The 23,519-nt window shown below is 44.9% G+C and overlaps 2 protein-coding genes across 8 annotated transcripts in view; both read right to left on the bottom strand.

The window, feature by feature from the left end:
- Positions 1 to 15,205, bottom strand: part of scap (SREBF chaperone) — a 35,989-nt gene extending 20,784 nt beyond the window's left edge. The window contains exons 1-7 of one of the 6 annotated variants that reach the window (XM_084471515.1): positions 15,066 to 15,205; positions 8,252 to 8,455; positions 4,533 to 4,653; positions 3,637 to 3,794; positions 2,318 to 2,538; positions 1,401 to 1,506; positions 577 to 749 (exon numbers count right to left, since the gene is read on the bottom strand). In XM_084471515.1, the coding sequence (XP_084327641.1) occupies positions 577 to 749; positions 1,401 to 1,506; positions 2,318 to 2,538; positions 3,637 to 3,794; positions 4,533 to 4,653; positions 8,252 to 8,373 (901 nt within the window). In that variant the 5' untranslated portion in view covers positions 8,374 to 8,455; positions 15,066 to 15,205. Of the gene's footprint in view, positions 1 to 576; positions 750 to 1,400; positions 1,507 to 2,317; positions 2,539 to 3,636; positions 3,795 to 4,532; positions 4,654 to 8,251; positions 8,456 to 12,140; positions 12,212 to 12,305; positions 12,389 to 13,639; positions 13,745 to 15,061 lie in introns of those variants that run through there. The other 5 variants (XM_084471516.1, XM_084471517.1, XM_084471513.1 and 2 more) reach the window with 5 other exon arrangements.
- Positions 15,206 to 15,333: 128 nt separating this feature from the next.
- Positions 15,334 to 18,363, bottom strand: elp6 (elongator acetyltransferase complex subunit 6). Of its 2 annotated transcripts, none has more exons than XM_084471436.1 (7): positions 18,123 to 18,363; positions 17,851 to 17,929; positions 17,644 to 17,714; positions 17,329 to 17,453; positions 16,837 to 17,065; positions 16,548 to 16,703; positions 15,334 to 16,164 (listed from the first exon to the last, which is right to left on the bottom strand). In XM_084471436.1, the coding sequence occupies exons 1-7, from the start codon at positions 18,174 to 18,176 to the stop codon at positions 16,039 to 16,041; spliced, it is 840 nt and encodes a 279-aa protein (XP_084327562.1). In that variant the 5' UTR covers positions 18,177 to 18,363; the 3' UTR covers positions 15,334 to 16,038. The 2 variants fall into 2 exon arrangements, with proteins under 2 accessions (XP_084327562.1, XP_084327563.1); XM_084471437.1 differs by having other exon boundaries at positions 16,903 to 17,065.
- Between the last annotated feature and the right edge of the window lie 5,156 nt (positions 18,364 to 23,519).

Raw genomic sequence — 23,519 nt, 5'->3', positions numbered from 1 at the left:
TTGTTCCTTTATGAGGATTATCCCAGTACCAGACAGGAACAGCCTTGGCACGCACGCACGCACATACACAAACACACACACGTGATGCCGGGGTTAATTCTGGAGGTTTCTGTTGTACAGTCCAAAATAATGAAAATAATTAAAGAAAAGTATACTGACCAAAAAAAATTGTCACACAAGCTTGCATTCAAACTCTTTGAAACAGAATTGTGTGGTTAAAAATAAAGCCAAGAACAAAGCCGAAAGCCAGCAAGTTCATCGGGCAACTCATTATCTAGCCAGCCAGCCAAACAGATAATTTATTACCCACCAGCCAATTAGTTATTCAGCCAGCCGGTCTCAGCCAATCAGACCCCATGTTTTCAAGCTAGTCAGTCGATCAAGCAAAGACTCATCCAGCCAGCCATTCAGTGATCAAGTCACAGGCTAGAATAAGGTATTGTTTTGTAATTTTTTTCCCAAAGAATAATCGGGAAACAAACGCCCTTATTGAGAACGTTGGACCCTAAAGAAAAGCAAAGCCTTCTCTGCTAGCGACACATAGCTGGTGAGAGGGCGGCGTTGAGGGAGACTCACGGGTGGAGAAGTAGATGTAGGCGAACAGGATGATGTAGGTGGTGACGAGGGGGATGAGCTCGGCGATGCCGATCTCCTCCTTGAAGTGGACGTGCACCATGTGGTCCTCGCCCAGGCTGCAGTTAGCCGACGGGTGGAGCTGCTTCAGCCGCACACGCAGGCTCCCCAAGAAGCTGCGCACACACATCGCACACACTTTTAATATATTAATATAACGAGCAAAATAGGGTAGTTGACTCCAAGTTGAAAGTTACTGGGTTCGATACGCAACGCCCAATAGGGACCTGTAGGCATGCTTGAGCCAGGTGTTGTATCCTGCTCATTAATGACATATAGCTGTTTACACTTGTCGCTTTCGGATAAACGTGTCTGCTGAATGAGTGTGTAGTAAATAGCTAGATATATCCACAAGAACAATAGAAACGCTATGAGTAAGGCACTGCCCACACCTATCAGATGACCTACGGAGTGTGACGGCTTTATGGGATTCATACACTGACCCATTTGTCTAGCATGTGACAGCAGCCGATACCTGGCATGCTGCCAGGCTGGGAGGCATTTCTTAACGACTGAGCAATGGTAACTATGATTCATGTTATATAGCACTCTGTCAGTTCACTGCCAAAAGTGTGAGAGTGTGTGTGTGTGTGTGTCTCTTATATGTCTGTCTCTGTGTATGGTCTGTACGGTATGTTCTGTGTGTGAGTTTGCCCAAAGTATGTGGGTGTGTCTCTGTTTATGTCGGGTACGGTATGTTTTCTGAGTGAGTTCTTGCGTGTGTATGTGTGTAAGTGAGTGAATGAGTGAATGAATGCGTGTCATACCCTGCGTCGTAGGTGCTCAGGGCTATGGTGATGGTGTAGGTGACCACCCGCTTCTTGCTGTAGTGGCTGACCCCAGTGTGCTTCCCCGGGACCCCGAACAGCAGGTCTGAAAACAGACACAACACACATTGTTACCAGGCGCTTCTAAGATTCACTCATTGCTGAGCACTGGTGCCCAGCTCAAGAGGTGGCTTGTTCGGTTCCTTAGAAATACTGCAAATAACAATTAACTCAGTTGCACGCTGACAACTAGCATGGCATCTTGACTTTACACTGCCACTAGATGGATTTGTGAATTGTGAATGAGACATTTAAAAAAAGTGCTTCCAGTGGCTAGAAATGGATTAAATCAATAATATGATATATTATATTATATACATATGATGCAATCATATTGCTTATCTTATAACATCTTCCAACTTGTCAGCTATTCAAAATGGTCTAATATTGCTCTGTAAACTACCTTGTTTGAGAAATTCTGGAAACAACAGTTGAAGAGCTAGACTGAGATGTTTGGAGTACAGCACATTTATAATGAATAGGAGACACTCTGCTGACACCGAGCTCCTAAAGGCTAACTTCTCTAACCCAGCAGCCCTGCTTCCTGCTTCCCTCTCATCACTCCCTCTGGGTCCTCTCTCTTCCTCGGCTGCCTCTGTCCAGGTGATGTAGCCCCATTATTCCTCCTCCCTCCCTCACCAACTTCCCTCCCACTCACCAACTTACTCGCTCTGTTCCCCATGTCCTACACCTCCCCAACTTCCTCCTCCTCAAACCCGCCCCCTCCTCCTCCTGCTCCTCTTTCTCCTACCCTCCTCACCTTCCTCCTTCTCCTCCCCCCACTTCCTCCTCCTCCTCTACCACCTCACCATCCTCCTCCCCCTTCCTCTCCCTCCTCTCCCGGCCCCTCCTCCTACCTCTCAGCGTGGCCGAGGTGTGCAGGCCTTTGGGCTCGTGCTTCTGGATGGTCTTCAGGAGGTCAGGGTCCGAGTCAAAGAGCTCCTGCTGGTTCTGCCAATAGTTGCCGGGGGACACCAGCAGACAGCCATGCTCCGGCAGGACCGACTGCATCCGCCGTAACCCCGGCAACAGGTCCGTCACTTGGAGACACAAGTGCTCCAGACTCTGCACCCCAGAGCTGGCCCCGGGAAGATGAGGAGAAGGAGCAGAAGGAGGAGGATGGGTCGATTAGAGGTCCAGATATTAAAAGGAGAGCAGCTGGTTGATCTGTTTTGTGCAGGCATTATATCTCTGCCTATTCGGCACTAATTGCACGGTCCCTGGGAGCAGGGATCCCTCTTGTGTTTTCCTTCTCCAGGTTTCTTCCCTTGGTGTTTTGGGGAGGGCTTAGTCTTAGAGGTGGTTGCATAATGTTGGCCTGAAAGAACCATCTGATCTGATAAAAGAAATGACCCCAACATTCCTCAAATCAAGGAAGTATGCCGATAACATACCTTCTACACGTTTGTTGTTGCTGTTTTTAAGATAAGGTCAGTGTTTGCAGTCAGCAATGTCTCTGTATCTTATCTTGGCTCAATGTTTCAATGATTTTTTTAAACAGATTAAAAAAAAGAAAAAAGAACAAGGTTCACTGTAAGTGTGTATCCTTATGTGTAAATCCCATCCCGACCCAACCAACTCTGATATGATAATCGCAGGTAGTTTTTTTTGCGCTTTAGAACTACTGAATACCACATAGAGAGGCTTCTTACAGGGATTCCATTACATATTAATCATAGGAAACCAAAAATAATGACTACAGGAGCACTAATGCTGCACGAGTAGAATTGGGCTTAATTCATGTTAGATCTAACTATAAACCAACGTATTAAATGGAAGATCTGCTCGAGCTGTGCATGTTTACTGAACTCATTCCTGTTTTGTATGCATTCGATTGGCGTGATTGTATGCAACACAAGCACGCAAATCACAGCAACTATAACTCAAGAACTGTAGCTTGATCAATCGCGTATTGATCATGTCAAACCAAGTTAAAGTTGGAAAGTTATTTGATATTCGCAATTGGAATAAAGCAATCTTAAGGGGTTTACTAATGGGAAAATCCGCAATGGGTAAAAGTGGTGTTCACGTAAAGACTGGAAAACCAAAACAATGTTCATGAAAACTGGGAAAAATGAGAGGTGATCCCAGTCAGGTTCCAGCACACTAGAGTACAGCCCTACAAAACAAGGAGAGGAGGAAGGACGAACTGCTCCAAGAGTCCCCACAAGGCTACCTGTCTGAGTGGACATGGTTCCTGATCTCCTCCAGCAGGGTGAACACCTGTCCCAGCGGCGGGCGGAAGGCGTCCACCGGGAGCAGGCTGGAGCCCCAGGGAGACACTGCTGCCTTCACCAGGACCTGCTGGATGTAGGCTACCGGTGGGCCCCGGTACTGCACCACACACACACACACACACACACACACACATTTACATTTGTTGGATAATACATACAGATACAGACTTTTCATTCTACATACAATAATTTGACTTGTCAGTCCAACGTTTTGTATGAGATGATTATTGATTTACTCAAATTTTCTAGTTACCGGTACTCTTACATATATTTGCTATTCAAATGATTGCACTACTGACCTGCTAAAGTATTATGTTTGTGTTTAGCTTGTGTGTAGTTTGACGGTATGTATTGTGCGTTGGACAGAGGCTTTTAGGAACAATAGGGTAATTAAGAGAGAAGAGGATCCGTGTTGAGGAGACGTTAACAGCAGCAGGCCGGTGCAGGAAGACGAGACCCGGGCGGCCAGAAGACATGTTCCTTTATTATGGATGAGCCTCCATCTCAGAGTCAGACTGTGTGTGTGTGTGTGTGTGTGTGTGTGTGTGTGTGTGTGTGTGTGTGTGTGTGTGTGTGTGTGTGTGTGTGTGTGTGTGTGTGTGTGTGTGTGTGTGTGTGTGTGTGCGTCTCACCGTGTGTATGAATGTATTAGCTTTCAGTTGTTGTAACAGGGGGTGTGTGTGCGCCTCTGTTTAACCATCCCAGAGTGTGTGTGTGTGTGTGTGTGTGTGTGTGTGTGTGTGTGTGTGTGTGCCTGTGTGCGTGCATGAGTACGTGTGTGAGTGCGTGAATGCATGAGTGTGTGAGTTAGAGAGTTGACATTTTGAACACCTACCCAGTCGGGCCGTTCAACAGGGTCCCGCAGAGGATTGTGGGAAGGCGAGCCATAGCCCCTGACGGCGGTGGTGAACTCCACAGGGCCCGTCCCCGGCAGCGGCAGCCGCAACAACGGGTAGCTGAACGCAACCAGAGAAACAGTCAGCCATTAGTGTGTGTGTGTGTGTGTGTGTGTGTGACGGGAGAATAAGAATAACCCTCCACCAATAAAAACATATGAAGAATATGTAAATATTGTTAAAAGTGTTATTTGTCAAAAAAACACAAGTCTCAGTGCAAATGTACATAATATGCTTGTAAAATGTATCTAAATATGTCATTTTTTACACTGATATGCATTTTAAATGCATCTGTTGAATTGTTTTTAGTGGCTGGAGATCCATCCAGACAGAGCAAAAAGGAGAATACAGTTCGATTTAGACAGACAGGCTGCAGTCTAGGAAACTGGAGCAGAGTGCTGCTTTATATTTTAAATCACTTTGTTATTGTTTATTTTTTACACTGGGTCAACAAAATTGCCTTCAACTTGCAACAGTGGCTGCAGGCCAAACTTGCAAGTCTATAACTGTCCGATTTGAACATTGAATACACAAAGTGACATAGACAGACCGACAGACCGGTATGGTTACGAAACAGCACTCTATCTTGTGTAGTGAAACGCACAGCAGACCTGTGTTGTGCTAATGACATTCCCCCTCCGACCAGAACACAGTCTCCTCAGAGAACCTGAAACCAGGGCCTCTGGGGGCTTTTGTTGCCAAATTAAGTATTAACTCAAGAGACAACTCCCCATCCCCCCACCCCACATGATCCCTCACCCCTCTTTCTCCCCCGGAGAATGGGCCGGCTCCTATGAAACAAACTGGGCACAGAACATGTGCGTGTGAAAATCTGTGTTTTTTGTTGCAACCAGAATGACCACATTTTATCAAGTGAAACCTGTTTCATGACCTCACACACTACAAGACAAGACAAAGCTCAGCAGGATTAGGCAAGAGTGTGTGTGTGTGTGTGTGTGTGTGTGTGTGTGTGTGTGTGTGTGTGTGTGTGTGTGTGTCATTTTGGATTATTGTATGTTTCAAATAGATGTGTGTGTGTGTGTGTGTGTGTGTGTGTGTGTGTGTGTGTGTGTGTGTGTGTGTGTGTGTGTGTGTGTGTGTGTGTGTGTGTGTGTGTGTGTGTGTGAGAGAGAGAACGAGACAGAGAGAGAGAGAAGAATACAAAAGAGAGAACAGGGATTAGAAGTCAAGCATGCTAAGCCACGTCTCCCATGACCCTACAGGGATTCCATTGTTTATCCATATAAACTTCCTTACTCCTCAAATATTAAGCAAATGTGCTATATTGCTACAGACTATAAAATATGATATTTTCATTTTCCCCATATCTACCATACCACTGAGGCTCTAGCTTGTAAAAATGTACTTTGAATATCAATGTACAATGTACATTTAAAGCTTGCCTTCAGACTTCCTAGGTTATAGGTAACGGAGTTGTAGTCTAAAGTCAATATTAGTGTTTCATAACTATGTCCTATCTCTGATGGTTACCGGCACAGGCCCCTTGTATCACTCTGAGTTTAGCCATTTAGCTACAGTTAAGCTTGTTATGGACTTCCATGATAAGGCCTTCCTTCAGTGATTAGAAAACACGTTGCATCCCGAAATGACTGTCTGGGATGAATTAAGTATAATCTTTTCTCATATTTTAGGATAGTGTTGTATTAACAAAAAATGTAATGTCCTACTGTAGAAATCACTACTACCAATCACTACTCACTTAGAAGGCCAAATATCATATCTGATTAGAGTTCCAGACATTGGTGCCAAACAGTGCATTAAAAGAGCAGCAACCACTGTGTGGGGAGCCAGGGCAGGCAAACCTGTGTGTTTCCGTAATGACGCATGGTCATATCTTGGAGTTGTTTGTATTAATGTCTCTCCCTGTTTGTGTATTTGTGTGCCATTGTTTTAGTTTTTTAAGTTAAAGTGCATTCAAGTTTCATTGGTTGGATTTGTGCTTGTGGTCCTTGCTGATTGGCTTGCCAGGAGGCAGCTGGATTAAGGATCATTAGTGGAACATGATGCCATCTCCATCTCAGCTTTGCTGTACGTCTTACTTCAGCCGTCTTTGTGTTATTTTGTAGTTATTACATGCATTTCCAATACACTTTCTACAAACTTTGCAAAGTCCTTCCTGTTGCAGCCGGTTCCCCTAGTTTGGCCTTAACAGTACTTTACTTAACTCCCCCCCCTCTCTCTGTTGTTTGTTTGTTAGTTCTGAGTTCCAGTAAAGTACAGCGGTCAGAGTGGAAATACGTGAATAGTGACTGATGCGCTGATGTAACTCTTAACTCTCCCACTGCGTACTCCACTCCGTCACCTCCTCCCACTTTTCCTTTCTTTCTCCCTCACTTACTTTTCTTATCTTTCCAACTAAATACCCTCTCCCTCCCTCCCTCCCTCCCACACACACACACATACACACCCCTCCCCAGGGATCCTGTCGCTCCACTGTATATCCACAAAGGACTCCATTGTCCGCTGGATGACCCCTTGCTGACAGGCAGATGGAGGGGCAGCACTGACCTTCTCACGGGGACTCTCTCCCCCTGTGTCTCTCTATCTCCCAGCACCCTGCTATCCTTCGCTCAGCCCGCAAGCCCACTCAGTCAGTTTTTGTTCACCCCCCCCCCCCTGCACCCTTCACCACCTCACTGACATTACAGCAGAGGGGATATGCAAAGGTGTGTGTGTGTGCGTCTGTGTGTGTATATGGGTGTGTGTGTGTGTGTGTGTGTGTGTGTGTGTGTGTGTGTGTGTGTGTGTGTGTGTGCGCCTCCGTCCGAAGCACTTCTTTAATTAGCTGTGCGTAATTTATGAGGACCAGAATGCTTTCTAATCTGATGTTTAATGCATTGAGTGTGTGTTTACTGCCTCAGATTGGGATGTAGCCTCCATCTCTCATACAAATGCATCTCTTAACAGGTTTAACCTGACTTTTCACGCCACAATGCGTGGAAAGCATTGCATTCATCTAGTTCATCCATCCATCTTACTTAGCCACCTATTATCGGTCAGTGTGCCAGGGGCCTGGAGCCTATTCTAGCCCTCTGAATGGGACACACACACACGCACACACACAAACACACACACACGCACACTCTCTCTCTGCACAGACGTGAGCCAAGCTGGGAATCAAATCCAACTGAAAGGAACTGGGTTCACACTCCCAACGTGCAACTTGAACTCAAATGCCTATTGCCCTGGCATGCCCTGGGTCCGGCTTCATTCATCTAAATTACTCAATACAAGCAGTAGCAATAGCAACGGTTTTAGCACTATCAACATTACCAACTGTATCACTAGCATCCCGGTAGCAGTAGCAATAGTAGAAGTAGAAGTAATAGCAACTGCAACCACATCAGCAATGACAAAGAAAGTAGTTGCATAAATAGGACAAGCTATAGCAATATAAGTTGCAAGAGCACTGACAATAGTAGTATTAATAGCAACAACACATAAGCAGCAGCAATGGCACTAGCAAGAGTAGAAGTAGTAGTTATAGCAACAACACAATCATTAGCAATAGCAACAGCACTAGCAGTAGCCATGGTAGGAGTTGTAGTAATTGCCGCAACAGTAGCAATAGCCATGGTCGAAAACATTTGAGCACTAAGCATGAGTAGAGGCATGGCGCTGGCGGTGAAGTGCCTACCAGCAGGTGAGGATGCTGGCGGAGGTGAAGAGGATGATGGGTACGGGGTAGGAGGCACACAACAGCCCATGGTGGTAGAAGGCCGCTGAGATCTTCTGTCTGAGCTGCTCGCGCAGCGTCATCCTGGGGGGCGGGGTCAGCTGCCGGCCATCGGGGGGGAGCGCGGCGCGGCCGGGGAAGACGCGGCGCGGGGCATCCAAGGACCTGCAGAGGAACAGGGAGCGGCCCGTCAGATTGCGGAGGTGGAGTCTTTGTTAACGGGTAGGGATCTGAATCCCTTGGCCGACGCAATAATCATCATCCTATGCTGTTGTTACAGGTCGGTTATTTCTTATTTTACACCTCCTGATGCTACACATTTTGGCCGATACATCGGTGCATCCCTAGTTACAGTTTGCCGAGATAGATATGTCCTCCTGAAAAATGTATCGGCGATGAAAAGTATCAAATCAATATTATACATAAATAAATTGATCATTGTAATATATTTAAGAATGTAGTGTGGTGACTGTCCCACTGCAAGAACAATAATAAAATAAAATAAAACAATGCAATAATAATAAAAGTATTGCAAGTAGTGGTTACTAAAGTGCTTCTTTATCTAATAAGCTATTAATCCCTCTCTCTCCACCTCAACTTCACTGTATAATATTGTCGTCAAGATATCTTAAGATGAATAGATTTTACAAAATAATCATAAATCTCAATGTCAATCTTATTGAGCTAGAACGCATCACAAAATTGTATTTTGTTGCTTCTTTTAAATAAATGCTTTGAAACATTTAACATTTACATATTAATTTGACACAAGCGGTGAAAGATGACTTACTCAGCACCCTGTCCTGGCTTTAGGTTTGGATTTCACTTGATTCAATTACATTATATTACATTAGAGGACACTAAAAAGGTCCCTTCACGTTATAGGGAAAAGGCAAGGCCAAAGTAGGATTTTCGTCAGTTAACAGAACTGTAAATTGCCGTGGATCTTCAGGTCCACGACTGTTCGTGGGCACTGGGCAGCACAGAAAACTACCAGGAACTGGATCCTACCAGGATTTTTCAACTTCCAGCAGTTTTATGCTTGAGAAGTTCCCCAATAATGTTATCATAAAAGTATACACAGTATACTTTTACTTATACAACAGTACAATTCTTTCAACTATTTATTATAATAATATCCAAGGGGTATCAGTAACTTGATTAACAAGGCACCATTAGTATACTGTACATACACACATTCATGGGGGGGTTGACTGGCTGATCTTGACTATGATCAGCCAGTGTGTACTAAGAGTTTAGTACACAATCCTAAATCTCAAACAACATGCAGCGTAGCTTGACTACAGTCACCTTTTCTCTTATCTCACTTAAATCCACAGTGGATGCATTTACCAAACATCTTCCAACAATGCACTCAACATGGAGAAATTATGCTTAGTTTAATGTGTCTGTGCCCTGCAAGCTACAAACTTCTAATGACTTTCCATTAAAATGTCTGTCCGGATGGAGATGAAGCAAGGAAATGTTTTACATGTTTACATGTTTGAATGCAATACCTTTGGAAACTAGATTAATAACCATGAACTGCTTTATAATAGGCTGGTTGTGGTTCTGTGACAGGATCAAGGATGGCTTCCTCAAAAATGTCAGTGTCTTTACTTTTACTCAAACTTTACGCGTTTTTATTCATAACATACTCCTTTAATTATTTTCAGCTGCCTGTAAGACATACTACGAGACGCAGGAACTTCCAGCCCAGCCAACCGGACCTCGCTGCTCAGGCGTTCGCCATTAAGAGTTCAGCCCAAAGTCCACAGAGAAGGATAAGGGTATGATTTATTTATTACAGTAGTAAATATGAATGTACCAGTGATATAGAAGATAAATCCGGTAGACAGCGGAAGTGTGGTATGAATAATATTGTAGGTCAATGTGACATTTATTTCCCATTGTAGAGGCATTGTGTCCACACGCAGTGCATTGAGCAGTAATGATTGACTGTACTAATTGTGTTCACAGCTGCTGAAAGAGAGTGTTCTAGCTCCACATGACCGGGACTTCAGGGGGGGGCATCACATTTGATTTGGTGTCCGTTGAGGAGGCCGGCACCTTTGAGGGGGTGTCTGGATGGATTGTGAGGCCTCCATCCTTTCGCAGCCAGGGGCTTGTCGACCTGTGTGCCACACTATGGGCAAAACTGGAATCTAATCCAAAGTACACTGCTGCACATCACAGACGTTTGCAAACTGGAGAACCGCTGACACAATGCACGTATGATGCCTCATGTCCGGTGGTGGGCTAACTCTTTTGTTGTGGGATAATAACATACATTTATTATTATAATAATAATAATTAATATTATAAGGAGCAGGTTTACCAAAGCCCCCGAGCCAGGTTGACCAATATCAACAGATCGACCAACCAATCACAAGTGTTTTACTTTTACTTTTGAAACGTCTGTGGTTTAATCCTGAGGGAGGTGAATTCTAGCCATGCATGTTGGAAAGCTATTCAAACACTAATGTGTCACTATTTACATAGCTAGCAAGGGGTGAATGACCCTCCAGCTCCACGCTGGTTCGTTCCAGAACATTTATGGCACTGTCTAATGTGAAAACCACAGGCCTTTGATTGTAGGGAATTTCCTGGAATTCACATGGCCGAAAATTCAGTTTGTGCAGGCTTGTGCAAGCTCTAAGGTTAGTCCATACCTTGCAACACGTGCGGTCAGCCGACCCAGGGCCAGCACCAATAACAACTTTTCTTCCCAAAAAAGTGGGCGGTACCAGTCCAAAGACTGCAACCACATTGGTTAATTTTCCCAGAGGCGTGGAATTCCAAAACATGTTTATGAACTCTAGCCAAGTTCAGAAACATACAAACAGCACAGGCACCGGTGCTCCTCCCTATAAAAGCAATTCATACATCCCATATGCCTTGGTACTACACAGCGCTCATTCATAAGTAAAAAAGCACTGTAAAAACAGCATGTATGCCACGACTAGACAGAGGTAAAAACACCCCCACACACACACACAAACACACACACACACACACACACACACACACAGACACACCCCAGGAAAGAAAACACACACCCCATACCACAAACATCTCAACACCAGAAGAATGATGAGTCATGACCACTTCTATTCTGGCACCTGAAATACAACTGGGCAGTGAGTGAGTTTGTAGAGTAGTCGAACAGTAAACACAGCAAACGCGCTGCTGCAGGTCTATGACACAGAAGCCACAATCTATCCAATAGACCCAATCCATGTTGTTTGAGAACGCAGGCAATCATGTGGCAATAGAAGTTTCAAAATGTCTTTGATGATCGGACAATTGTTTAGCATAGGAGTTCCCAACACTTCCAGTAGCAAGCTATCTTTGGCTAGAAAAAAGCAGGGAAATGTGTTTGTGTGAAGGCTAGAAGTCTATCTAGAGAGTGTCAGGCCGAACCAGAGCGAGGTACAGGAACACATTGACAATGCGTGAAACTTTAAGACATTAATAAATATTCCCGTTATAAATGGCATTGAGTCCACACTCCAGGATACCAGTGTTGATTGTTAGTGCATGTAGGTCACATGCACAAGCACTTCCACAACCAACTCTGCCAACGCTATCATTACTGAGCCAATCCCATGCAGTAATTAACCTAGAAATTACACTGGACCTTTGGCCAAGATAAGGCTGATCACCCTCAGCCCAATCACCACTGTGACACGTGTCGGTCAACATAGCCGCAACATATTTGTTTAGCTTGCCAAGGAACCAGCTCGGTCGGCCTGCACCCTAAAAGACTGCCCCCACTGACGTCACGCCAGGGAGTACGCGACCATACGCCGAGCCACGCTAGAGGCTGGCCTGTGTTTTCTGATCATACCTGCTCACTTTAACCCAGGCCAGCTCCCTGAACCACGACTGCTTGCGCCCCCTGATCGCTGCGGAGCCGGCAGCCCTGGGTTGTTTAACCTTCGCTGGTACCTCATGGTTGGCATAGAGCTCCCCTTTTCCCCATGGCAGTGAGGCGGGGTGCATAGCTGTTCACCTGTCACCCCTGGTAGAATCATTCCCCATGTGGAACCCGACCTTGTGGCTCTCTCGGGCCGCCGCTATAAAAACCAGCGGCGTTGAACGCACCAGGCTGACACACGCGATAGCCATCGCAGATGGTTCACAACGCGGGAGCTTTGGGCGGTAAGTCCTTCCTCAGCTGAACTGTCCCACGGTGAGGGGTGAGGTCGCCCAGATACAGCGGAAAGTAACTTCTAGTCCCGTGTGAGTCGAGCAATCAGAAAGGAGGGTCGACAGTGCGCGGTGGTCTCCGTCACGTCTGGTGTGATAATGTGCTCCATCCGTCAGGTGCACCGACAGGCAGTGTCACCATTAGTAAACTAATCCGGGATTAAACCGATCGGAAATGACTCGGGGCCCTGTCCTCTGCTCCCACCCACATGCAGCACGCAGCTCATTCTCAGGCATTGCTGCACACAGCAGTCTGCTGCGGAGAGCTCACTTCTACACCACTGTGTCACTGGATGCCAGGGTTAGCTTACACTGAAGCTGCACAATATGGTATGATCAATAACATGTTATAACCCTCGCTGCGTGGAATGAATGAAAAGGACAGATAATAATAAGAATACTATGTTTTATAGTACTTTTTTCAATAAAAAAGTGGTTCCCATTAATAGTTATATGGTGGTAAAAGGGAAAATTTAAGAAATTCAAAAACCATAATAACAAGTATATTTAAACATGGACTTGTTTAAACATTTGACGAACATTCAAACTCATCTTCCTCTCTTATGGCAGGTTGTTGTGAAGTCTAGGAGATGCAACATTAAAAGTGTGACTGTTTTTGGTTTTCCTTGTCTTTGGCATGGACAGCATAGTCCTGCCAGAGGAATAAAGGCTCAGGATAAATGCCATGCCCTGGCAAAAAAAACTGAAAGCAACGACTTCTAATCAAAGACTCCAGCCGTAGCATTAGCCTGGCATTATTCTGTGGTTTGGGCCAGCAGTGCCTATTAGGTAGATCTGTCAAGGTATTCCAGAGAACATTAAACACTACGCCAACCAATGTGAAGAAACGACATGCTGAGAAACAACAATCTACCATCTGATGAAGAGAATTGCATGCATTAGAAAGCCCAAATTCTATTCAGAAGTAGATTAAGGGTCAACTCTGCATGACCAAGTAGCCTGGGGATTAATGCTTGTGGACCCACAAACCAACAAGGTAACGGCAAGAGAAAGAGTTGCACTCCATACACTAAAATAATGTCAAGAAACTAGTTATTCCATACTACGTCCACAACTAATTAAAATATATTATTATTACTCATGTTAGTCATCAAGTTATTCCAAGCACTGCCTTACCTCTTCTCAACACTACCCAGTATCCCCATCTTGAACGCATCTCCCGGCCCTATAGATTCCATGGCCGCTATATCTAGAGCCTTCCCTGGCATTAAATACATTTTAAACTGAAATAGCTTTCCTGAGGATGGTCCTCCGTCAAAGCCTGCAGCAACATCAGTAGTACAGCAGCTGAGTCTGCATCCGAAAGCAAGTCCATGTGCTTGTTAAAAGTAAATGCCTTTGTGGCTGATGTCTGATGTGTCAAGTACACAGGTATTATGAAGACTCCCAACTGGTTCAAACAGTATAGAAACAACCTATGGGGCTATTGCATCACCAACTACACAACCACAGCGGGAAAGGAACCAAACTGTCAATCAGTTACCATTGTCGTTATCGTTATTATTTGTCATTCTCAAAAAATGGTTAACAACGGTTCAATATTGACATTACAGTACGCCGGAGGCGTTTTATCAGAGGAACGACTGTAAGCGGAAGGGACAATCGGGGAAATACTTAAATAATATATAAAATATAAAAATGAATGAATAAAAGAAGAATGAATGTATTGTGTTTCCAAAATTGTCTCACAATGTTCCCTTTTAAAAAATAAAACTTAAAGTCTAACCTTATTTAAACTCTTCGTTTGATTCTGGTTGAGAGTGGACGGACGTGGCTCAGGCAGATTCTATAAAGTAGGCTTCTGTACAGTATGCTTCTTCTATACAGTAGGCCGTGTGTTGACCAAATGAACTACACTAACACACATGTAACACTGCACAGTTTACTACACCAGTGGAGACCTGCATGGGTGATGCAACTCTGTCGCAACGGCACCTGCCCGAAGGAAACCACAACATAAACTATACGTTTAACTCACAGGCGACGTCACCCACTACTCTTTCTAATCATCGGCACAGCTCGAATCAATACAATGTTCCTGTGGCACATTGCAGACCAACAGCAATAAGGACCTAACTTAAAGTAGCGTCACGCCACAGGGACACATGCTAATATTAGCCACCTACACTGCCTTCCCCAAGTATACACATTGGCTTTATTATCATCCACATAAATGTAAACAGCGACTACAGCTAGCCGTTAAACGAGTCCAATACACACTTTTGAACAAATCAGAGAAACGAAAACACGGCAATATGCCAATGTTGTTTGGCAAGCCTATGATTAGCGCCTAGCAGCGATATTCAATAGCGTGATTTAGTTGTACCATGATGCAGATAGAGGGGGTCTGTGAATCACCCTCCTGACCACCCAGTGGCTCCCGTCATGTAAACATTAATTTACGGTGTTTTCAAGCGCTACGGTAACCCTATACCTCTTCTATGTCCTAGTCCTGCGTGCTATATTTTGCTAGGTAGGCTAGCTAGGTTAGTGCGAATGTGAAGGTAAAGCTGCTAGGAGCTAAGCATGTAAACATACTGGCCTTGAAGAATTGCACGTGGTTCACTCAACTGTCTTGGTCCGCAGTCCTTTTGTTTTTTGTTGTCCTTTCGGAAGATCCAGAAAAAGCCCGCTGGTTTTTGGATGTATCTAGATACTATCAGGTGCCTGCCTCGATACAGCTACTTGCTTACATCAGTTACTGGTTGTCAAATCCCCAAGGAGACCTCTCCACTTCGACCTCTCATCCTTCGGTGGGTACATTGGGTTATGACGACATCTAGTGGTTCATTGACAAACAGACTATGAGGTGTTCTTATGCTGTTTATTTTATTTTTAATTTCCAAATAAATTGGTCAGTTTATATCAATGTTCATAGATTTTTTTTTTTTATAATGTGAAGAAACGTTGCCCACAGGGTAAAGAAATTAGCATCTGCCATAATCCAATGGTACTTTACCATTTGGCAACATTCTGGGTAACCTAGTGAAACAATTGCTTGGAAGGTCGATTGTTCCCATCTGAACCATGCACAATCTCTAGAGATAACCTCAAAATATATTCTACAATCATTTTCTAATTATTGATGACATGACGATAAGTTTGCAGCAAATTCTCCCAATGGATTCTGTGGTCAATAACGGGACATATTGCACCCTGTAAAGAAGTGTAAAAGTCAGCAAAGTATTTCAATCAATGTTTGTAGTTTAATATGCTTGTGGGACCACCAAATTGTCCATTAATGCAGTTTAATATTAATTATGTTCCTTTCAGGGTGGGTTAGCTAAACAAGCCACTTGGAAGAAGATTATAATTGCTTTTCCTATACTGTGCTTACTTCAAATATAGGCTGATAAACAAGTGCATGTTCTTTCCTGTGGATCATTCTTTTTGAGAAACAATTTCTCAGGCTCTGGTTACTTTACATATGCTGGCCAACGCCAACAAGGGTCAAAGGAGATGGTTGGCTGCCCTCTGCCAAGAGGTGTGTTGCTTACGGTCAAACAAACTAACATCTAGAGAACGGCGCTGGATGTCCCACGGGCAAAGAATGAGGCTCCTTTATCGTGGACCTTGTATTGAAAAAGTTTCCTCTGATTCGATGGCTTGTCCTTTTGAGTCTTCCTCCAACAGACTTCAACCTAAAAAACAGGACAGAATTGACCAATACAGATTTTAGTACAGTATCAACGATACAATACACATCAATTTAACACAGCATCAACCAATGAAATAAATAAAAGAATATTAATACAATTAAACAAAACTTCAAAGTCTTCCATGATTCTCCCAACCATCACAACTAAGTTTTTGGTTATCACTTGAATCTAAGCCTTATATAGGAACACATTCTTCAGTATTACAGTCATATTTAGTCATTACACACTTGCCTTTATCTAAAGCGACTAACAGTTGGAGGCCGAGAACAACCAAGACCTACAATCCCTATGGAAACTAGAAACCAAGTATGACTAAAAAAGGAAATGCTAAATGCTCATTTGAATTCACAAATCTCCCCACTCACTTGTCCATGGATGTCCCTGCAGAAGCCGGTGGGGAGACCCTGTACGTGGAGTGTGAGACTACACTGGTGGGTCACACCCTTCAGCAGCCTCTCGGAGCCTTCCTCATCACCATCCTCGTCCTCGTCTTCACAGCGGACCAGCGTAACCATGTTTCCCTGCCGTGACAGACCTTTTGTTCAAACACCAGTGACATCACAGAGACAGACAGACAGACAGACAGAGAGATAGACTAACAGACAGATAGAGAGACAGTGAGAGACGGAGTGTGTGTGCGAGAGAGAGTCCAACCTTGAGCTGGGAGCAGACAGTGACAAAGCAGTAATGGCTGAAGTCCAGGACCGAGCCCACACTGACCCCCAGACTGAGGAGCATGGTGAGGTCATCCACCAGGAGCACCGGGGGTCCCCAGCGCCCCACCTTCCCACCACCACCGTCGTCGTCCTCTCCTGCGGCCCCAGAATCACTCACACTGGCCCGGACAAAGTCATACAGACCCCGCAGGCCGACAGCCGGATCTCTGACAGAATGGCAGGGAGAGGGAAAAGTGTATATGGAGAGCAGGCAATTTTTTTCTGGTAATTATTTATATAATTACGTATGTAATTATATAAATAAGAGTATGAATTGGATCATTTGCAGGTGACATCAGTCTTAATAAAACATTGTATAATACATGTCGAATTCAACATAATGCATTCCCAATTCTAATTTTTAAAAAGTAGGGTCCCTGAAGAGGGTCAGCATTTTAAGTTTCCATTCTAAAAGAGATCCATTTGGTACCTGAGGAAGTCTAGTGCTTGGCTCTCGGTGTTAGATGTCTTCTGAAGCAAAACATCCAAGGATTCCTTTAGCACTTCCAGGAATAGAAGCTGTCCCTTTTCCTTAGCTTGGATGAGACTCACCCCCTGGACACACATTCAAAGAAACACCACAAACCTATACATTAAATTGCTTTTACATGATGTTTACTTCAACAAGTCATCTGTGTCATTCCTACTTCGTTGAGATTTGTGTATTATCAGTGTATACAACACAACGAAAACAGTGGTCATTGGACACTAATAACATCACAACACAAACAACAAAATAACATACCAATCTCTGGCTGACAGCACTGTAGTGGCTGAAGGACTGTGCCAGGCCCAGAAAACAAACTTTGCAGCCCGCTGAAATACAAATGGTGTTTGTTAGAAGTGTCTACACATATGCAGAACCGACTATTGCTGAACTGTTACAATTTCAGCATAATTAATGTTGTTAATGTTGTAATTAATCTGTACAACTACTACTGCTACTACTTACCCCTCAGATAAAAGGAGAGGAAATGATGGACAAGGAAAGAGGCATCCGCCCGTCTATCAGAAACCAAGATCAACTCTCCCTGTTATACATGTCAAACGTCAAATCACGATCAAGTTTAGTAATCAAGATGAACTGGGCCGACATAACGCTGCCTATTAAATTAACAAACCAATACATGTTTCGGCCATGTGTTGATGGTATACTAATCCCTCGTTTAACGACGCTTCAGAGCAAAACAATGATTACGATGTCAAAATAAACAGTAGGCCTACCTGTTTAAAGTTGTCGGGGCTGGTGTTCAATATAGCGTTCAGTTCGGGAAACATAACTCAGCAGTACAAACTACAGTCGGAAAACCACTGTCACCGAACCAATGAAACAGTGAATGGCAACGCCAGCCTCGTCTTCTTCAATTACATTCTTAAATTAAATATCGAAGAAGGCATATTTTTTAAAAAGCTATTTCATCTCTAACGACGCATATGCACTGCAAACATTAAACAAACGTGGTTACGACCATCACTTCTTCGTCTATAATGTTTTACTTCCTTCATCACTTATTTTAACTTCAATTGACACAGCGCCATCTGTCGGTAGGCCTACTCGGTAGCAATCATTGAAACACACTGGTAGCGGATGTTGTACCAGAAGATGTCAGTGTGGAGCACCTAGGCAGAACGTCACAACCACAGTAACAAACGTTGAGCGCCATAGTCAGTCATTTGACTCTGCATTCTTATTTAATCCCACTTAAAAAAAAAATGCATGAAATTCTAATTATCATCATATTGGGGTATTCAATAATTACCTGAAATTATATATTTTATTTAAATATACTCAAATGCATAAAGAAAACAATTTCAAACAGGCTTAATATACACAAAGTATGCATCGGTGCAGCGGTGATAGCAAAAAACAGAAGGTCCCTCCCAAATAGCACTTTTCTGTGACAGTGCGACCCACTCAAATATTACACCATTGTATAAATAAAAACAGGGCTCTCTCTCTGTCCGTGTTGATGTCGGACAGGGAAGGGAAAGGAATTCAACCTTTACCGGATCAAAAGTCACAAAGTTGCGTGTTGCGATGATCTTTCCTGTGCGTTGTAAGAAACCGCCTCAGCAACCCACTCCCTCTAAAGCCCAGTTCAGATCAAAGATTCGCGACGCAACGACTTGCAACGAGACGGTTTTAGAACGTCGCAGGGGAAAAGTTGCAGCAGTGTGAACTGGTCGTCGCAAGGCGTCGCAAGGCGTTGCAAGGAGTCGCCAAAGATTGAACATGTCAAATCGCCAGGTCCAGTTTTAGAACGCAACGATGTGGCTATTTATCTTCAGCCAATCAGGACACAGCACAGAACAATTTAGGCTTATTAAATAGGCCTACAAGTTGTAGATCCTTATCTTTGGTTCCAGAACAACGATTGTAGATAACGTTAGGCTTGAGCTGATTCATTTACATTATTTTAACGGGACCACCGTTACCGTTACACGTTAGCCGTTGTTATGGTTACATGCTGCCAGTCCGACGTGTTCCCATTCCGACAGTCCTGTGCGCGTATGCAAATTAGCCATGTGCGCCAAACAGAAGAAGCCCGGCGCAATTTACTTTCTACACCGACGCATGTGTCGTTGCTAGTTTGCACCCGACGCAAAGCTGATTTCCCCCCGCAGCAACCAGGCACCACTACACGTGCATGTTAAATATTATGATGTCAAAGATTATGCATACGTGTGAAACTGCATAGAAATAGCGTGTGGATTGTGGAAACATTTTTTTTCCATAGGGCTGCATGAATGAACATGAATGAAGTTAAGTATAGTAAGCTATGCCATGCGTTAAAATAATAATAATAATAATAATAATAATAATAATAATAATAATAACAATAATACATTCGAGAAAGTATATTCCAGGCTTCCAAAACAAAATCTAGTTTTAGGGTAGGCCTAAATGATTGGTTAAATGATTTGGGAAAGAACAGCTGATACAGCGGTAAGTTGTACTTTTAAATCAATGCATCTGCAAACACCGTACAGCAAACATATGTTCTTGACAAATGAAATGAAACATACTAGGCATTGTGTGTTGGGGGCTTCGAAGTAGACAAACCAGTTCTGGTTAGGCTAGGGTAGTTAATGGTCTGGTTAGACTAAAGCAAGCCATTAACGGTGTGAATGAAAGGTCTGTGAGATTCAGGCTGCAGACAAATGTAAATCTGGAAAGCTGCATACAAATGGAAATGGGGGTCTAGACTAGGCTGTAACTTGAAATAAAATGTGTCCCTTGTCTTCAAGGCTTTTTACTGTTTCTCTAATTTATTTACCTCTTGTATCTAACAGGTCATGCATTCACGACGGCTCTGCGAGCCTCCACTCACCCCATGGGTCATCCTCACACCATCGGGGCAAGTGTGTTCGGCCCACTGTACATGCATGGCTGGTGTAGCGGAGTCGTGCACCCATGTCGGAGCCCTGCTGTTTATGGTCGATGCCTGTGTACGGTTAAAGGAGAAGGCCACAGTCACAGACGAACCGGCCTACTGGAAGCTGCCAAGCAGCATCAACAAGGTCCTGCCAGAGGTTGGCCAACGCATCAATTTCATATCTGCTGCAGCTACACGGAGGTCTCTAAACAGACGAATAGACGGTGAGACCCACAATAGTCCTGCGCTGAGAACACGTCCAGCCAAAACAGCCAATGACACACCGACACCATCACCGGAAGAGCTAGCAGTATTCTACCGGGAAATCAGCACGACAGGGACAAGATCAGCAATTTTGAGTGTGCTACCCGAATACTGCGATGAGTTCAGAGACCCTATTCGGCCCATCCGCAGCTTACAGTCTCTGGCTAATGGAAGCGGCCTTGATAGGAGTGACTTGCCTGCGCTGCAGAAGCACTGCCAGACCATAGGGAGCATTGCTGATGTGTCTGAGGAACAGGCAGTGCAGATAGAGAGAAGGACGTGGGGACAGCACAACTCATCACTTTGGTTTGCTGCACGGGCTGGAAGAATCACAGCCTCCTCAATGCATTGTGTTTATGCAACAGACATTAGTTCACCAGCACCCTCCACCATAAAGAGGGTTTGTTATCCTACACGTGGGCCGGGAACAGCAGCCACCAGTTGGGGCATCAAACATGAGGAGACAGCGAGGCAGGCATACACTGCCCAAACAAAGGATCAGCACACTGATCAACAAGTGGAAACTTGTGGGTTTTTTGTCAACCCGGCATTCCCACAGGTAGGAGCATCGCCAGATGCCATTGTTACTTGCACTTGTTGTGGGAAAGGTTGCATAGAAGTGAAATGCCCCGCGAAGTACAAGGACAGCACAATCCTTGGTGCGTACTCATCAGATGACCGCAACTTCTGTCTGCATGCTGTTGATGGTCAGGTGCACCTCAAGAAGAACCACCAGTACTACACCCAGGTCCAGACCCAACTGTTTGTAACAGAGAGTGCCTACTGTGACTTTGTAGTGTGGACATTGAAGGACTGTGTGATTCTGCGCATAGCTCCAGACAAAACATTTTGGAATGCACGGCTTCAGAAGGCACAGGACTTCTTTGTGAAGGTGGCTCTCCCTGAACTTGCGGTGCAATATTTCTCGATACCACCTACCTCCCAAGCATCACCTGGCCCCAGTGTGCTTCGTGAACTACAGCCACAGACCGTGGTGAAGAGGCCAAGGAAGCAGTCTGCCCAAAAAGCACCAAAGCGAACAAACGCAGTGTGGTGTCTCTGTGCTGGACCAGAGGAAGGTCAAATGGTGGCCTGTGACAACCAGTGCAACTGTACAATTCAGTGGTATCACTTCCATTGCGTGGGGCTTGTGGACACCCCTTCTGCTGACACTGCATGGTTTTGCCCTTCTTGTGCTGAATAGTGTTGATTGAGTGAGATTGTACATCCATGCACATTTCTTTTTGATTTCTTTATTGCTATTTTTAAATGCACACTGTTTCAACCTTTTGAAATGTTGCACTGTCAATTTCTATTAATTCAATTTATAGTTCTATTTCTATTCTAACAGTTCTCAATAAATAATGTTATATCATGTTGTTTCAAGAATTTATTTCACATGAAACAGTAAGGAGGCACTCAAACAACACTTTTACACATATGTGTTAAGGCACAGCAAACAGTGACAATCTTATCCAACGGCATTAGGTTTTCACCCTCACATTTGATGAGCATGTTCACAGGTACAGTGGAGTGTAAGAATTTAAATTTGTTGCGCACAACACCAATCACCCTCTCAACATGAATCCTGAGATGTGCTATGGCCCTAGTCTCCTCCACATCTTTCGCATCCAGCTGTGCATGACCCCTTGTGAACGTAGGTACCTTAACTTCAGCACACATCATACCCACACTTTCCCTGATATTAAAGCCCCTATCTGCCAGCACAATGTCACCTGGCAACAGTTTGTTGAGGAAACCACTTTGCTCTGTTATACGTTTGTCACTAGTGTGCCCACCCCACCCTTGGAATATGAAAGAAATTACACCCTTTAGGTGTAAGGGTGTAATTAGGTACTTCATGGTGTATGCATGTTTATACTGAGAGAAAGTCTGTGCCCTTGCCAGTACATTTGAGGGTTTTTCAATAAACACCTCGAAACAATCCACAATGGCGGCTACATTTTTCCCCGAACGATTCCACGAACTGGTGTGGCATACTCGTCAATAAACAGTCTCTGCTTGGCCAGTGCACTAATGGACACAGCCGTGCATACATCACTCCAAGGGTATGGTGAAAGGCATCACTGACTGTTGTCCTGTGTACCCGAAACAGATGGCTGATGTGCTTTACTGGCAGGTCTAGTCTGAGGCGCATTAGAGTCAACAGGACAAGCTGGAAGGTTTCATCCTACCTTGAGGCAGATATGGGGTGAGACTGCATAGAAGTGTCTGAAACATTACATAGCTTGCAAGTCCTGTGTAATACTTCACTATGTTATCATCACCACTCAGAAAGTTCTCATTCATCCGGTACTCATCAAGCTCCTCCTTCAGCTTTCTGTTTTCCTCCAAAAGACTGTTGATTACATCTCCTCTAGATGTGCAGAGTCCACATTCCAGGTCCTGTGCTGGGATGGCGGTCGCTGGTCCTGTGCTGGGGATGGCGGTCGCTGGTCCTGTGCTGGGGATGGCGGCCGCTGCTCCTCTGTCGGGGATGGAGGCCGCTGCTCCTCTGTCGGGGATGGCGGCCGCTGCTCCTCTGTCGGGGATGGCGGCCGCTGCTCCTGTGCTGGGGATGGAGGCCGCTGCTCCTCTGTCGGGGATGGAGGCCGCTGCTCCTCTGTCGGGGATGGAGGCTGCTGCTCCTGTGCTGGGGACGGAGGCCGCTGCTCCTCTGTCGGGGACGGAGGCCGCTGCTCCTCTGTCGGGGATGGAGGCCGCTGCTCCTTTGCTGGGGATGGAGGCCGCTGCTCCTCTGTCGGGGATGGAGGCCGCTGCTCCTCTGTCGGGGATGGAGGCCGCTGCTCCTCTGTCGGGGATGGAGGCCGCTGCTCCTCTGTCGGGGATGGAGGCTGCTGCTCCTGATGCTCTGCCAGCGGTGGCACTTGCTCCTGGCGCTGGGTCCTGCTGCGCATTACATGCCGCTGATATCTCGCTCCATCTGTTGGCTTGACATCACTGTGGCCTAACCGCAAAG

The sequence above is a fragment of the Micromesistius poutassou genome, assembly GCF_964030765.1.
Source record: "Micromesistius poutassou genome assembly, chromosome: 8".
Lineage (NCBI taxonomy): Eukaryota > Metazoa > Chordata > Actinopteri > Gadiformes > Gadidae > Micromesistius > Micromesistius poutassou.
This window is presented reverse-complemented; position numbering and strand designations above follow the sequence as displayed.

What these genes read in the sequence shown, in the direction of transcription:
- elp6 (XM_084471436.1), bottom strand. Translation starts at nt 18,176, where the DNA reads ATGTTTCCCGAACTGAACGCTATATTGAACACCAGCCCCGACAACTTT. An exon ending in CAAGCACTAGACTTCCTCAG is followed by an intron (nt 17,066 to 17,328) that starts GTACCAAATGGA and finishes CCATTCTGTCAG; the next exon opens with AGATCCGGCTGTCGGCCTGC. An exon ending in GCAGGGACATCCATGGACAA is followed by an intron (nt 16,165 to 16,547) that starts GTGAGTGGGGAG and finishes CCTGTTTTTTAG; the next exon opens with GTTGAAGTCTGTTGGAGGAA.